Source organism: Hordeum vulgare, chromosome 5H (assembly GCF_904849725.1).
Source record: "Hordeum vulgare subsp. vulgare chromosome 5H, MorexV3_pseudomolecules_assembly, whole genome shotgun sequence".
Taxonomy (NCBI): domain Eukaryota; kingdom Viridiplantae; phylum Streptophyta; class Magnoliopsida; order Poales; family Poaceae; genus Hordeum; species Hordeum vulgare.
In genome coordinates this window covers 470,982,863-470,997,270 of record NC_058522.1, presented here as the reverse complement: position 1 = coordinate 470,997,270, position 14,408 = coordinate 470,982,863, and the positions used below count along the sequence as shown (strand labels likewise).

General features: G+C 51.1%; 3 protein-coding genes across 6 annotated transcripts; 1 reads left to right on the top strand and 2 right to left on the bottom strand.

The window, feature by feature from the left end:
* The first annotated feature begins 260 nt into the window (after positions 1–260).
* Positions 261–3,552, top strand: LOC123399105 (rhamnogalacturonan I rhamnosyltransferase 1-like). 2 transcript variants are annotated; one of them, XM_045093527.1, is made up of 8 exons: positions 261–780; positions 1,121–1,188; positions 1,307–1,395; positions 1,486–1,651; positions 1,746–2,035; positions 2,112–2,316; positions 2,406–2,560; positions 2,954–3,552. In XM_045093527.1, exons 1-8 carry the CDS (start codon positions 492–494, stop codon positions 3,195–3,197), a joined length of 1,506 nt encoding a protein of 501 aa, XP_044949462.1. In that variant the 5' UTR covers positions 261–491; the 3' UTR covers positions 3,198–3,552. The 2 variants fall into 2 exon arrangements, with proteins under 2 accessions (XP_044949462.1, XP_044949461.1); XM_045093526.1 differs by having other exon boundaries at positions 1,307–1,651.
* A 2,796-nt stretch (positions 3,553–6,348) lies between these two features.
* LOC123399101 (transcription factor BIM1-like) lies at positions 6,349–14,050 on the bottom strand. Of its 3 annotated transcripts, none has more exons than XM_045093521.1 (12): positions 13,485–14,050; positions 13,269–13,379; positions 12,191–12,472; positions 11,339–11,542; positions 8,974–9,103; positions 8,401–8,470; positions 8,200–8,295; positions 8,077–8,115; positions 7,767–7,977; positions 7,543–7,684; positions 7,137–7,269; positions 6,349–6,826 (listed from the first exon to the last, which is right to left on the bottom strand). In XM_045093521.1, the coding sequence occupies exons 1-12, from the start codon at positions 13,495–13,497 to the stop codon at positions 6,707–6,709; spliced, it is 1,551 nt and encodes a 516-aa protein (XP_044949456.1). In that variant the 5' UTR covers positions 13,498–14,050; the 3' UTR covers positions 6,349–6,706. The 3 variants fall into 3 exon arrangements, with proteins under 3 accessions (XP_044949456.1, XP_044949457.1, XP_044949458.1); XM_045093522.1 differs by having other exon boundaries at positions 8,974–9,100; XM_045093523.1 differs by lacking the exon at positions 11,339–11,542 and having other exon boundaries at positions 8,974–9,100.
* On the bottom strand, positions 9,189–11,323 carry LOC123452213 (pentatricopeptide repeat-containing protein At3g12770-like; the record flags this gene model as incomplete). The annotated part of the gene is made up of 1 exon (XM_045128823.1): positions 9,189–11,323. A coding segment is annotated over one exon (1,962 nt), but the record flags the coding sequence as incomplete, so codon positions are not given.
* Positions 14,051–14,408: the final 358 nt, after the last annotated feature.

Genomic DNA, 14,408 nt, shown 5'->3' with positions numbered 1-14,408 from the left:
TGGCCCCACAAGTCAGCCACACCAAGCACCCCTGGTGATAGACGACTCCATGGCCCACCGCTGGTGCCGAAGTCAAAATAGAGCATCTCTGCACCAGCTCCATGCACCGATCCCAGCTCACGACCCACTGATGCGTAGGGCCGCGCGGCAAACTTGTCCCGTCGGTCCACAGGCCTCGTCCACGTCGACCAGCTGCTTCTGTACGGACAGACCCCCTGGTGCCGTGTGCATACAAATAGGCCAGCCTGGCCGCGGGCGCAGGCTTTGACACCCGCCTCACCCCTCGCCGCCGGTGCCCGCGCCGGCAGTACGGACACGCCATCCCTCGCGGCGCAGCGCGCACAGGTTTCGACGAGGAGAAGAGGACCAGGAAACGCAGCCAGGATATAATAAGCGAGTGGGAGAGAGGAGAGGGGCTTTGATCGCGCGAGAGACCTTCCTACTACCATTCAGACGGTAATAAGCAGGAGGGAGGCGGCGCTGCGGACGGGATGGGCGCCGGAGGGAAGGCCGGGAAGGCGCGGCGGGCGGCGCGGGTGAGCCTCTGGGTGGCGCGCGCCAGCACCACCGTGCTGCTCTGGACCTGCGTCGTGGTGCTGCTCGCGGCCGCCTTCGGGGAGCACCTGGCGCCCAGCGTGCTGGGCCTGGGCGGGGTCTGGTCCGGCTGCCTCGCGCAGACGCTCGTCATCGTGCAGCGCCCGCTGCTGCTTCCGGCGGACCGCGAGAGGGTCGCCGCCACCGCCACCGCCACCGCGGTCGCGCTGCCGCTGCCGCCCAAGCGTAAGTCGGTCGATTCCCCCCTTCTCCCCTTCTTTTGGTTAGGAACCATCAGCGAATCAGGCGGCTTCCCTTCCTTCATTGCTCAGGAATATTCGGGCCTTCCATTAATGCTTTCCCCTTTCCATTTGTCGCCTTCCCTGCGAGATTGGTTGGGTTAGCACCTCTTTTTTTGGTCGATCGGTTCATGTCCGATCAGTTTGGTCCAAGGATTCCGCATTTGTCGGGAACAGTTCATTTCAATTGCTCGATTAACCTGTGCTTGTCTCCTGTGCGGTTCACCACTGATTCTAACCCTGTTACAGCCTCTACAGCCATTTGATTTGTTCTGTTCTATGTTCAGGAATCTACAAGAACAATGGCTATCTGATGGTGTCCTGCAATGGCGGTCTCAACCAGATGCGCGCAGCTGTAAGTACAGCTTGTGACAATCTCAATGCATCTAATCTACTGCGCTGCCTATATTTCTGAGCCATTGCTGCTGTTCAATTGCTGAAACTGAACCATGAAATTTCCACCGTTAAATCAGATATGCGATATGGTGACGGTTGCAAGATACTTGAATGTCACACTCATCGTGCCGGAGTTGGATAAAACTTCATTCTGGGCTGATCCTAGGTCAGCATTTCTATGTGCAGTCACTGCAATTCTTAACAATTCAGTGAAGGACTGCATTTGCCTTATCCTTTTCTGTTGCTTTGCCTATAGCGAGTTCCGAGATATATTTGATGTGGACTACTTCATAGCATCATTGAGAGATGAGGTCCGGATACTGAAAGAGCTGCCTCCACGGCTGAAAAAGAGAGTTGAACAGGGGTATCTTCGCTCCATGCCACCCGTCAGCTGGTCTGATATATCCTATTACAATAATCAGGTTCGTTCGCATCTCTCCATTTCTCGTGTTCTATCTAAATCATATGCATATACCCAGATAAAGATTGTAAGTAGTTTTTTTTGGCAAAACACAGATTTTACCAATGATAAAGAAGTACAAGGTCCTTCATCTGAATAAAACAGATGCTCGGCTTGCAAATAATGGCCTACCCATGGAGATTCAGAAACTGAGGTGCCGTGTCAATTTTGATGCGCTGAGATTTACCCCTGAAATTGAAGAGCTGGGCAGGCGTGTGGTTCAAATTCTTCGTCAGAATGGACCCTTTGTGGTTCTCCACTTGCGGTATGAGATGGACATGCTTGCCTTCTCCGGGTGTACACATGGTTGCAGCAATGAGGAGGCTGAGGAGCTCACAAGAATGAGGTATTGCATCCCATCCAAATTTCTCAAGATGTTTTCGACCTTTTGTTAACCAATGAATTGCGCCTTGAACTGGAAGATACGCTTACCCATGGTGGAAAGAGAAAGTGATCGACTCCAATGCGAAGAGGAAAGACGGGCTCTGTCCATTAACACCGGAGGAGATTGCGATGGTATTAAAGGCACTCGACATTGATCGCAATTATCAAATATATATTGCTGCTGGTGAAATATATGGTGGACAAAGAAGAATGGCTGCACTGACCTCAGCTTATCCCAATGTGGTTAGTTCAACTTCAATATCTTCAACACAGCACTGCATGCTTATCATGTCATTTACATCTAACCTTTATTTGTTATTCGTGATGATCAGGTAAGAAAAGAGACGTTACTGCCTTCGGGACTCAGGTTTTTCCAGAACCATTCTTCCCAGATGGCAGCATTGGATTATATGGTGTCCTTGGAGAGTGATGTGTTCATCCCCACTTATGATGGCAACATGGCAAAAGTTGTTGAAGGCCATCGCAGGTACTTTTGTCAAGTTCTAGGCTTCCCATTGTTATGTGACGCTGTATCATGTTATTCTTGTTACTAGACACAGAAGTTTGTCCCTTGGAATAAATATCAAGAAAAAACAAGTACAAGAAAGGAAGAACGAAAAGAAACGCATATTACCTGCCCCATCCCATGCTGCATGATCGCAATGTTCTCAACCATTCTTAATAGGAGTAGCAGGATTTTCTCAAACCCCAAGTTTTAGAACGTTTCATTCCAATTGCGTGTTCTGTATACAATTTTTTCATGATTGCATTCTCAGTAAAATTAATGTTTGCAAGCTGAAACTTTTGGGATGTCAGTCCTGTTTCTGAAAAAACATTTGCCCTGTTTTCATTCAACTGTTGTTTTGTCCCCTGTCCACAGATACTTGGGATTCAAGAAGACAGTGCTACTTGACCGGAAACTTGTAGTTGAACTCGTTGATGAGTACAAAAACGGCACATTGAGCTGGTCCGATTTCTCCTCCTCTGTGAAGGCATCACACACCAGCCGCATGGGCGCGCCATCCAGGAGGCAGGTGATTCCTGACAAACCCAAGGAAGAGGACTACTTCTACGCGAATCCTCATGAGTGCTTGCACCAACCAGATGAGCTATCAGCTCTATGATACCCTCGGATATATACACATTCTTTCCGGAGCCGTGGGCCGGCTTGGATTACATTTCTTGAGTAGGCATAATTGGAGATCTAGCTGCAATTGCATTGATGGGGACAGGCACCTGAGAGATTAATAGTGCCATTTGTTAGGTGATAATACACACAGATAGGCATGATTTGCCAGCTTTTTGGTTGTCGAAATAAACAGCGTGTGATCTTGTGTTGTACATATGATAGGAGTTAGAAGGGAAAAAAAATACACGCACGAGTAGGGATTTTCAGTTTCTGAATTGAGCTTGCATCTGATGTGATGTGATGCATATACATACATTGTGATGGTGATGGTTATAAGTTCTTGTATTGTACATTTGGCCTTTTGGGTACCATGTTTGTTCGCTACTGAATGCAAATAATAAATTCTTCCCCCGGTGCTTGCCCAAGTATGTTGGTTTTGGGCATGCACCATGTTCAATTATGTTGATTTTAGGCACCATGATACATCTGTTCGTATTCCTGTAACATGTTCTCATGCAGAAATAATGACCAGATGTAGTTACTATTTGAGACTATGTAAAACCATCGGGCCTCCTTTGGTTCATAGGGTAGGAAAATATATGCATCTCAAATCCTGTGAATAGGATTACAAAAAAAAGATGCCCTTTGATTCACATCGTAAGATTTTTTTTTCATTGAGTCTAGGCTAATGTTTATTTTTCTAAGAAATGCGAAGGATAAGAAGTTCTACAAACCAAAGAGCTTTAAAGCAAACTTTTCTATAGAAATCCTATCCTATGAAATTCCCGTAAGATTCCTCCAAACCAAATGAGGCCTCAATGTTGTCTAAAATGACAGGTCAGGAAGGAGGCTAGTGCTACAAAAAGCCACTTTGGTGCACGAGCTCTAGTGAGGCCTGTATTTTAAATAGTGCCAGAATTGCATTTGAAGTTTTAAAAAATTATGAATGAAAACCGACATGTTCATATGGATGTATATCACACACGTGCAAATTCTCATGATGAAATAAGTAACCATGCGAGTTACACAGAAACGATAGATCGTTTCACTGTTTAGGGATCGTCATTTCGTCATTTTTGTATAGCTCGTATGTTTACTTGTTTCATCACCAAATTCTACACACGTCTCATTTTGATCTTAGTTTCTTCTTGGAGACGGTGCCGCTGCCACTCGAGAACGTGCAGTTCACCGGTGTAGCGTTGGAAGGAAGGAATGATCCAACCCGTATTCACTGCAGCGCCGATACCAAGGCTATACAGTATAGTACAGTGGTACCTAGCCGGCGTCGGAGGACGAGCAATTCGTCCGGTTGCGCATCGAGATCGGCTTCAGGTCAGCTCAGACGGGCATCGCTTACTCGCTCGCTCTCCTCTCCTCTCCTGGTCACCGCCACACCGGCGTGCAGCCCGTCGGGATCGCCACGCCGTCGCGGGGTCGCGGCCGTAACCTGGTCAACACGCCAAAGGCGCCCATCCATCAGGCAAAGTGCGGCGCCCACCGCGAATCCGCACGATCACGACGGCGTCCGCGTGGGCGTCGCCGGGTTTTTAACCAGGTTGACGGGCGTAGCTCCAAACTTTCTCCCTGCCGCAGGTTACGTCCATTTCGCCACGTCCACTTGCTCTGTGCCATAGGCCAGCGCGCACCGGGTGACTGCGTCTTGCGAGGGACAAGGCTAAACGGGCACTAATTTAGGGAAACGCTTGCCTTCAGCAGTTCCCTTCTCCATGTGACTCGTGTACACGTGTCCTTTGCGTCTCTTTTTCTGTAACATTATGTGTTACAAAAGTCTTCTGCGTTGTAAAAAGATGAAGACAGAAAAACAACAAATATTTTCTACAACATTGTCTGTGTTGTTAAGAAAAAAACCCCGCAACAACACCCATGTTGCGGAAATAGCAAAGTAAAAAAACTTTGCAACATCACCTATGTACATCCGTTATCCGTGTTGCATCTTGTCGCAATCTTAGCCTCACCATCGTCTACCCTCTTAGCTCCATAGAGTGAGCCGCAAAGTCAGGGTCTAACTTTTGAATTAGTGCAGGACTGCAGGTGTCAAGTAAACATGGTTCCTGTATAACTGGTTGTCGGGACAACGACACCTATGGGAACCTTCAAGTATCCCTTGATCGTTCGGTCAAGGGAGAGAGGTGACGCCAAGGGCAGAACTACCGATCAGCACCGGCAAGGTCTTTTACCTAGGTTTGGGTCGCTTAGCGCGTAAAACCCTACTCCTGTCTTGTTTGTTGTATTGGGTGCTTAATGTGAGGTCGCTTGCTACAGTAATTGCCCTTCGGCTGGTGATCAAAGAGCTTAAAACCCCAAAAGGTCCAACCATTAGAACTAAGCTTTGGGACTTCTTTTATAGGCAAAGGGGTCATCAACAGTGCTCCGCAGTCGGTTCACGAGTCGCATAGTGAACATGGTTCACCGCTTATCTATCTACCACAGTGTCAGAGGCAGTAAATGCATTGTCAGGCCCCCCGACCTACATCAAGGTGGCTTCGACACGTACCCAGGTGTTTCGACACCTGGGCTTTGTACTGGCGCATGAGCGATGCGCTGGAGCAGTGGCAGTCGGTGACGCTGTGGCAGGAGGAACACCTGGCGGACGGAAGGGAGCTTGCCGGCGTGGCGTCCCTGCCGGTGGCCTCTTCTGTCATCCCGGCGAGGAGATCTCGCCGGGGGCTTGGACAACTTCCCGGCAAGGAAGGCTTGCCCGGGCTCTGCGTGTCTTCCCAGTAAGGAGGGCTTGCCGGGGGGGCCTCGTTTGTCTTCCCGGTGAGGGGAGCTTACCGGGGCCTTGGGTGTCTTCCCGACAAGGAAAGCTTGCCGAGGCCTTGTGACCTGGGCTTTGTTCTTCACATCCTTGGAGGTGTGTGGCCTTGATGACCTTGGGTTATCTTTCCCGCCGGCACCCACAAGTCTGAGACACAGAAGACCTTAGTCTTCAATGCACCGATACTGGTGCACGTGAACCGCAAGGCACACGATCGAGTCTCGGCCCTGCCTCTACCTCGTCACCGGGCAGCTACGTACCGGCGCCGCTGCCAACGATAACGAAGGCGCGGGCTTCCATTCCAGCCATTCCATCCAGTTGCACAATCCAAAAGAGATGACAGCAAAACGGACACGACAGGTGCGAAGACACAACAACCTGACATAATCCAGGGTGCGACTTAACTAAAAGATAGACAGAGTCGGTCGAGTCATCATATCTTACAGGTTACATGGGGGAGAAACTTCGCATACGAATGGAAGCCTGTATATATACTACTACTACTACAAGAGCAGCTTCACAATCTGCAATGGAAGCTTCTTTGTTTTGTTTTCACTTACTTCGATAAATAAAAAGGTGGCGACGCGAAGATTAAATGAAAGAATGCACCATAGTCTTGGTGCCACATAATGTACATGCAATCTCAAGGTCTCCGCTGGCAATGCCGCAGAGGAAAGAATGATCAATCCGGTCTTGGGTGGAGAATGTGGCGATGGTCGCCGTCGTCAGGTGTTGCCCGGCTTATACCGCTTCGTTGCGTGCGGAAGCTCTTCGGCAGCGGCGGCGCCCAGCATCGCCTGCTGATGGCCCATCATGTCGTTCGTCGGGCCTAGATCGGTGTGCTCCTACACGGATGTAAACAGCACATGTCAAACTTTGAAGTAAGTAGGGACAAATAACCTAGACGACGAAGCACCAAGATGCACTTGCAAGAACTGCCTCAGAGCTCTTTAAAGCGTGTAATGGGATATTGACTTTAAAGAATTATTCTTAAGGTGATCCAAAAATATGGTGCCAAAGCAGAACAGGCTAAACATTCACCTTAGCACAGTTCCCTAGGACTGCAAATGGTACAATAAAAAGGATACAACTTATTTGAATTTTTGCAAAGGTATCTTCAAAACAGGAACATGATGTATGGTAAGAGTGGCATACCTTAAAACTGGAGGATTGTCCAGCGGTAGGTCTTTTGACAGCTCGCTTGCCCAGGTTGATCTGGACAGAGATGTTGGCTTGGGACAAATCAATACCCGAGCTTTGAAGAGCATGAGTCAATGTGTTGAGTAGCCTGTTGTGAGTTAACAAAAGCCTAAATGTGTCAATGTACATAGAAATGCTTTTCACAATATACTATATAAACCTGACATCGGAACACAAGATAACAGAACCAAGGAGATCAATCTAAAATTCTTAACTCTAGAATTGCCGGGAAACGTTAATTTAATAGCAACAATCAAAAGCGGGTGTAAAATATTTCCAAAAATCTATTAGCATGCAGGATTCTGATACTTGAGTAGCGACATATACAATAATAAAGATAGTGATATTCTTTGCAACGTACTCTTGGGAATATTGGCTTGACACGCTGATTGTTCCTTCATCAATCATCAATTGTTGGTTATTTAACACGTCACTGTTCACCGCGCAATCATCCACCCCAGATGGGTCTGCCCATTGTGGTTGGGACTGGGGCGAAACATTATCTGCATAAAAAACGATATATTCATGAATAACCATAGTACTTCCAGAATGGGAACAGAAGCACAGGTGGGTTGTCAAACATACTCAAAATATTTGTTGGAGTATCCGCCGATCTACAGGACACACTAGCCATGTGGTCGGTTTCTGCCTGATCCTGTGCCCCTGAGATAGCTGCAGATGCTACCGCGGTGTGGTTATCATCAAGTTTGCCTGTGATATTGAATCCAGGGGAGGCCCCATTTCTGATGAATTGTGAAGGGTCAGGCGAGGCATCTTCTGGGATTTGCCCTTTACTCTGTGGACCACAAGGATAATAGTATGTGTAAGACATATGCCAAAAAGTTCTGAAGATTTTAATTGGAGATGACATGCAATTACAGGAAACAAAATTTACCTGTGCATTTTTCCAAGATGATCGAAAATACATGTTTGACTACAAAATATAGAACAGAGTTAAGATACGGCCGTCCAAGAATTGAATGTTAATCGCATATTGCAGATTTAGAAAAACAATTACCCATGGGAGTAACTTTGCATTTTCTTGGTTCCATTCTGGAAATGAAGCCTCGTACTTCTGTGCTTTCTCTTGCAAAAACCGTATATATTCAATAACCTGGATAAAAAATAGCATTAAGAGAGAACCAAGTCAATCAACCAGGAGACAAACTTGTTTTCTTTCGAGAACACCAGGAGATAAACTTGCTGCTGGGAGCCTTACCTCTAAGAGAAATGTTGCCTTGTCTCTCTTTTGATCAGTGTGTGGCAAAAGATCCCTAAGTATCTGAAACCTGTTGAAATAATGTCGACAGAAGAATAATTATGTTATGTACACTGAGCCACTGTTTGTCTACCGCTCACAAATGGTCTTGAAAATAATTTCAGATAAGCTCCTCCATAATAAGTACTCCCTCCGTAAAGAAATATAAGAGCATTTAGATTACTATAAAGTAGTGATCTAAACGTTCTTATATTTATTTACGGAGGGAGTACATTATATCAATGTTTTTTTTTAGGAAGCATGTACCTGTGACTTGCCAAAACACAAATTTGTCTAATTTTGTATGGACAAGCATTAATATCTTAAGAGATTTAATCTTGTTGACCAACCATGAACAGAATTTGATAATTTACATACCTAGTGTTAATACAATCATACAATATACTTAATATCTTTCACACAATCATACAATCTACTTTAGAACATGTTCTGAATTACCAAGGAACAATGCCAATACAATACTGATGAATTGTTTATCTTCTGAACGAACTACAGGAGTTTAGGAATCCTCACCTGTCATTGATCTTGCTACGGCGGCGCTGCTCAGTTGCAGAATGCTTTGACTTTGGTGTGTTTGGCAGCTGATCCGTGCCGCTGCCGCTGCAGCTCCCGCCCTTGGCATCAACCCTCACAGCTAACTCTGCTACATAAACAGCATTCATTAGTAAAAAAATTTGAAGGCTTGCAAAAATCATCAACCCTGTTTTGTGCCCTGAATGCAGCGGATCTCGTGTAACCTAGCATGTCTTGTTTATTTTGATGGTCACAGTGCTCGTGACGAATTGTATTGCAATTGCATTGTAGAGGCACGATATGCATGACACGACTAATGCTGGCTGCCAAGATACTATGTGAAAGAATTACAGGATATGAGGAGTTTTTCCTAACTACATAAAGGAACTCAACAACTGGCATGCCCCACTTCATGGCCAGTTTGACTTTGAGAAAGAAGGCAGAGTAAGGCGAAAATCTCAGCGGCCCTTGGATGCGAGTGATCCCAGGCATGGAAGTTGTGCGTCTCTCCATCAACCTCAATGGAGCTGCATCCGGTTGCTTTGGTGACACCCCTCTCTCTCATGGTGGCCCGTACACCAGCAACATGGCTCCACATCCCTGCAGACGCATACATGTTTGCCAGCTGCACATAATGCCCCGCGTTGGATTGCTCCAACTCAAAGATGTGCTGTGCTGCCCTCTCAGCCATGGCCATGTTCGAGTGCTCGTGCATCTTGCAACCGTGAAGTAAGGCACCCCACACACTCATCTCTGGCTTGATGGGCATGTCAAGTATAAATCGATAAGCTCTGTCAAGCTGACCAGCACGAGCAAGCAGGTCGACCACACAAGCATAGTGCTGGTGTCGAGGCTCGATCTTGTGGTCGGGTTTCATGGAATGAAAGTAGAACCACCCTTTCTCCACAGCACCCGCATGGTTGCATGCTGACAAAAGCCCCAAGAAAGTCACATCATTTGGTTTCACCCCTGCGAGCTTCATGTCCTCAAACAGGCCAACGGCCTCAGCGAGATGGCCGTGCGCCCCATAACCTGAGATCAATGCACTCCAGACTACAACATCCCGCTCTTGGGCATGCATCTGTTCAAAGACTCTGCGTGCATGGGCAATGCTCCCTGACTTAGCGTACATATCAATCAGCGCTGTGTTCACGAGAACATCCTCCCTGCACTCACTGCGGCGTACATAATCCTCCATCCATACTGCAAGCTCGGTGGAGCCGAGCTGAGCACATGCCATGATCACCGACCGCAATGTGACAGAATCAGGGCTCATGCTCCTTGCAAACACCTGCATCTGCTTGAACAAATGCACTGCCTCGCTGGCAAGCCCATTCTTCGAGTAACCAGATATCATGGCATTCCACAGGATCACATTTACCCGTGGGGGCGGGATCCTGTCGAAGAGTGCCCTTGCAGCCACGATGCAGCCAAACTTGGCATACATGGCCGTCAGCGTGGTCACAACATCTTGTTCATCATCAAAGCCACCCTTGACTACCAAGGAATGAGCTGATTGGGCACCTGGCAAGTCATCAAGCTCCATGTACGCCTTGAGGACTGTGACGAGCAGCACAAAATCAGGACGGACATCACAGCACATCATCGCTGCAAACAGCCGCAACGCTTGCAAGGGACTGCCACTTTGCACGAGCCTGGAGATGAGAGAGGTCCAGGAGACAACGTCCCTTTCGCAGTCACGCATTCCATCGAACACACGGCGAGCACGGCCGGCATCCCCGCAGGAAAAGTACATGGGGATGAGTGAATTATGTAGGAATCGCGTGTCTCCGTCAGTCAGACGTAACCCGTGGGCATGGGCTACGCGGCCAGGGACAGACTTGAGCACATCGCCAATGGCAGCAGCCGGCGGGAGGAAGGCCGGGTGGCCCGCACGGAGAGCGAGGTAGTGGCGGAGCGCGAGGGAAGTAAGGCGGAGGCGGAACGCGAGGCGGGAGGCAGCGTGGAGAAGGTGCGGGGGCGGGCGGGGAACGTGGTCGAGCAGATGGTGGGCGAGGGGACGGAGGCACGGGGACGGACGGACGCGGCAGGCAGCGCGCAGCAGCAGGAGCGCAAGCCCCGGCGAGCCGCCGAGGAGGCGGCCAGAGACCAGGAGGTGGGCGTGGAGCTGGTGGACGTGCGACGGCCGCACGCACCGCGCCTCCATCGCCATCAGCTCGCGCCAACTCCTCCGTTTCCACTCTACACGAACACTGCCTCCCCTGAGAGTACAAAAATGGGGGCTTTCTAGCAAAAAACGAAACAGAAGAAGAAAAAAAAAACAGAAACAGAAGCAATCGGGATGGACAAGCCTGCGCGCTCCCGAGAACGAAATTGCTCGTGGGTTATATCGGAATTGCGGTACCTTGCAGCGAGGAGGAGACCTCGCGGCGCGCGGCGAGGCCGTCGTCGTCGTCGAAGCCGGCGCCGCCGCTGGATCTGGAGCCGGAGTCCATGAACCCTCCGCCGCCGCGCCGCTTCCTCTCCACCGGGTGCTTCCTGGACGCGGTGGCCGCCTGCCCGGCGCCGGCGAAGGGGAGCGACCACTGGTGGTGGTTGTGGCCTGCAACTGCAAGGTGGACGACAGAGACAGGGACTCCTTTAGCTCTCGTTCCCGGCCCTTTACCCAACAGCGACACGGAACAAAGCAGAAAAAAAAAAAGTGGCCCACACGCCACTGGGAACGCCCAGGATTTGTGGGGACGGACGGCGTGCGTGTAGCAGCAGAAGGATAGCTATTGGGCCGAAAACCGGCTGTTCACGTGGGGTGCAAGGACAGGCTCATCAGTTGCACGGGCCGTAGGCCCCCTTTCCGACGACCCATTATCCCGGCCCACACAGGGAGGCCCAGCTTGTACCTCGTCCTCTCTGTCGGAAGAAAAAAAAGGAGTGCTGCACGTAGCAAAAGTGCGACTACGGAGGGAAGGGTGTCACGGAGACATGCCAGCGGCTACAGCACACGGTAGGTAGGTAGGTACTGAGCTGTGCGCACTGACGTGGTGAGAGGGGGAAGACGACGTGATCCACGTGCGTGCGTGCCTGCGTGCGCCCGGCACGTCGACGTCGATCGACGACCGGAAAGCAGAGGCCCGGCCCCGGACCCGGAGGCGTAGCAGCATCTACAACCGCTGGCTTTCACCAGAGCTCACGGGCAACGACGGCCGGAGAGAGAGAGAGAGAGAGAGATGATCATCGGCTAAAGGCTACACGTGCTAACCTTGCGCTCTCGGTGGCTGTGATGCCGTGGGCTGGCCCCAGAGCACGAACGGCGGCGGCTCGGGCTTGACGACCACCACCGCGGCGGCGGCGGCGGACGGCTGCGGTCCGGCGGCTCCGGGCGCCTGCTGGCTGACGCTGAACGTGCCGATGCCGCCGGGTAGCGCGTGCTTCGTCGTCGTCGCCTGCTGCTGCTGCTGCTGCTGCCTGTCCGCGCCGGACGGTGCCGACGCCGCCGGCTTCTCCAGCGGCTGCAGGAAGTCGTGCGTCTTCAGAAAGAAACCTGTAGCAATTTTTTTGCTTCTCAGTATTCAGCAGCAATATAACATAACTAAACTCGTCATCAACAAACCAAAAGGAAAAAAATTATTAATAATTCTGCCTTTTTTTTGTGCTAGACTGCTAGTAAGAAGAATGAACCAATTTCGCAGGAAAAAAAAAGAGAACGAACTAACACAAGGGTTGCGCTGGACTAATCATGATTAAGCTCGTGGCCTCGTGGGGTGTAATCAAGGTGGGCCCCCGGGCCAGATAGGAAGGATGGAGGCAGGGCGGGCGGGGGAAGCCAGGCGTCGACGGCCGCCGCTTGCGTCCAACCCACACGTGATCCGCTCGCCGTTGCTTCTGGTTGTCGCTTCGTATCGCCAACTTGACGCGAAAATTTGAACCCCCCAATCATGGGTCGCACGCAACAGTGACGACCAAGCATGTTCGTGCGCTGGTTAATTGTTTACGCGCAGTGGCCTTCCTTCCAAGGTTGATCTCCAAGCAGTTGCCCCAAGAGAAACAAATTCGACTCACAGCTCGGTCGATTACATTCCTCACGAACGAAACCTGGGCGCAGTTTGGACCTGCCTGCCCCCCACAGATCATGATCTAACTGCTCTTTGTCTCTGGCCTGCGTAGCTGCCAATTCGATCGAAGTTGGCTGGTCTAACTACTAGGAAAGTACTAGGAATTAATCCGTCGTCCCCAGAGAGAGAGAGAGAGGGAGAGAGAGAAGAGGGGAAGAGGTTCCGATCAGAGAGTAGGAGAGTGAGAGAGAAGGAGACGCAGAATTGAAGTGCGGATGGACGAACCTTGGGAGGCGGCGGGAGGCTTGGAGTCGTGGAGCTGGAGGGACGAGTCCTTGGCGGCGGCCGCGGCGGCGGGGGCGTAGAGCGAGAGGAAGTCGTGCGTCGCCTTGTTCCCTGCGTAGTCAGACACGCACGCTCTTTCCCAATTAGGCAACGCCATGGATCAGCGGCGAGCAGAGAAAAAAATTAATGCGGCCGGCCGTAGGCCTTGGTACGTACCTTGGATGCCCATAATTCTAGCGCATCAGTCGATCAGTCGCATCGCCTCGCCGCCGAGTCGCAATTCTCCTCGGCCGCGAACGGGAACGATCGCCGGAGCAATTGGTCTTCCCAGAGCACGCGCGCGCCGCCGCCGTGGAGAACTGGAGACCGGAGAGCACGCGCAAGAGCTCGCTCGCAAGGCCTAGAGAACTCTCTCTCTCTCTCTCCCTCTGAACTCTCTCTCTATCTCTCTTTGCAGACGCTGCTACGGCTTCTCCTCCTCTACCAGCGGCTAGCTAGGCGGGGCAGCTGCTCGCGTGAGCTGTGGGGGCCTTTATACGGGCACGCGGCGCCCCCGCACCTGGTCGTTGCTACGGCCGCGAGGCGAGGGAGACGACGTTACGTGACGGCGTTGCTAGCTGAGTCTGCTGGCGCCCGCCGCACAGCGCACGTGCCCGTGGTGACCCCCCCGGCCGCGCCGTACCGCGGCGCCGGAGGGAAGATTGGCGCGTGGGGTGGGGCGATCCCGAGGTGGGGGAGGTGGTGGTGGTGGTGGTGGGTCGGGGCGAGTCGTGCGAGTGCGGCCGGCGGGGGGAGACGGAACAGGAATGGGAATGGGAATAGGAGGATAGAGGTCGACGTGGAGTGGGGAGGGCGGTCACGTGCCGGTTGTTGGCCGGGCCCGCCGCGGCACATGGAGCCGGAAATTGCGGGCATCCCGTGGATGGCGACGGGCGCCGGGTCATGTGCTTCAGATTCGGCCCTCCATCCACCGTCTCCCGCACTCTCTCCCCCTCGATCGAATTTACACGGTAATAGCAGTAGTACGAGTGCAAAAATGTTGGGTGTTGCTTCGTCACGCCCAGCAATGGAGGGAGGCCTCCAGTCCAAAACTTACTATACTAAACATGCTCGCGTGCGTGCCTCTGAACCTGTCAGCTC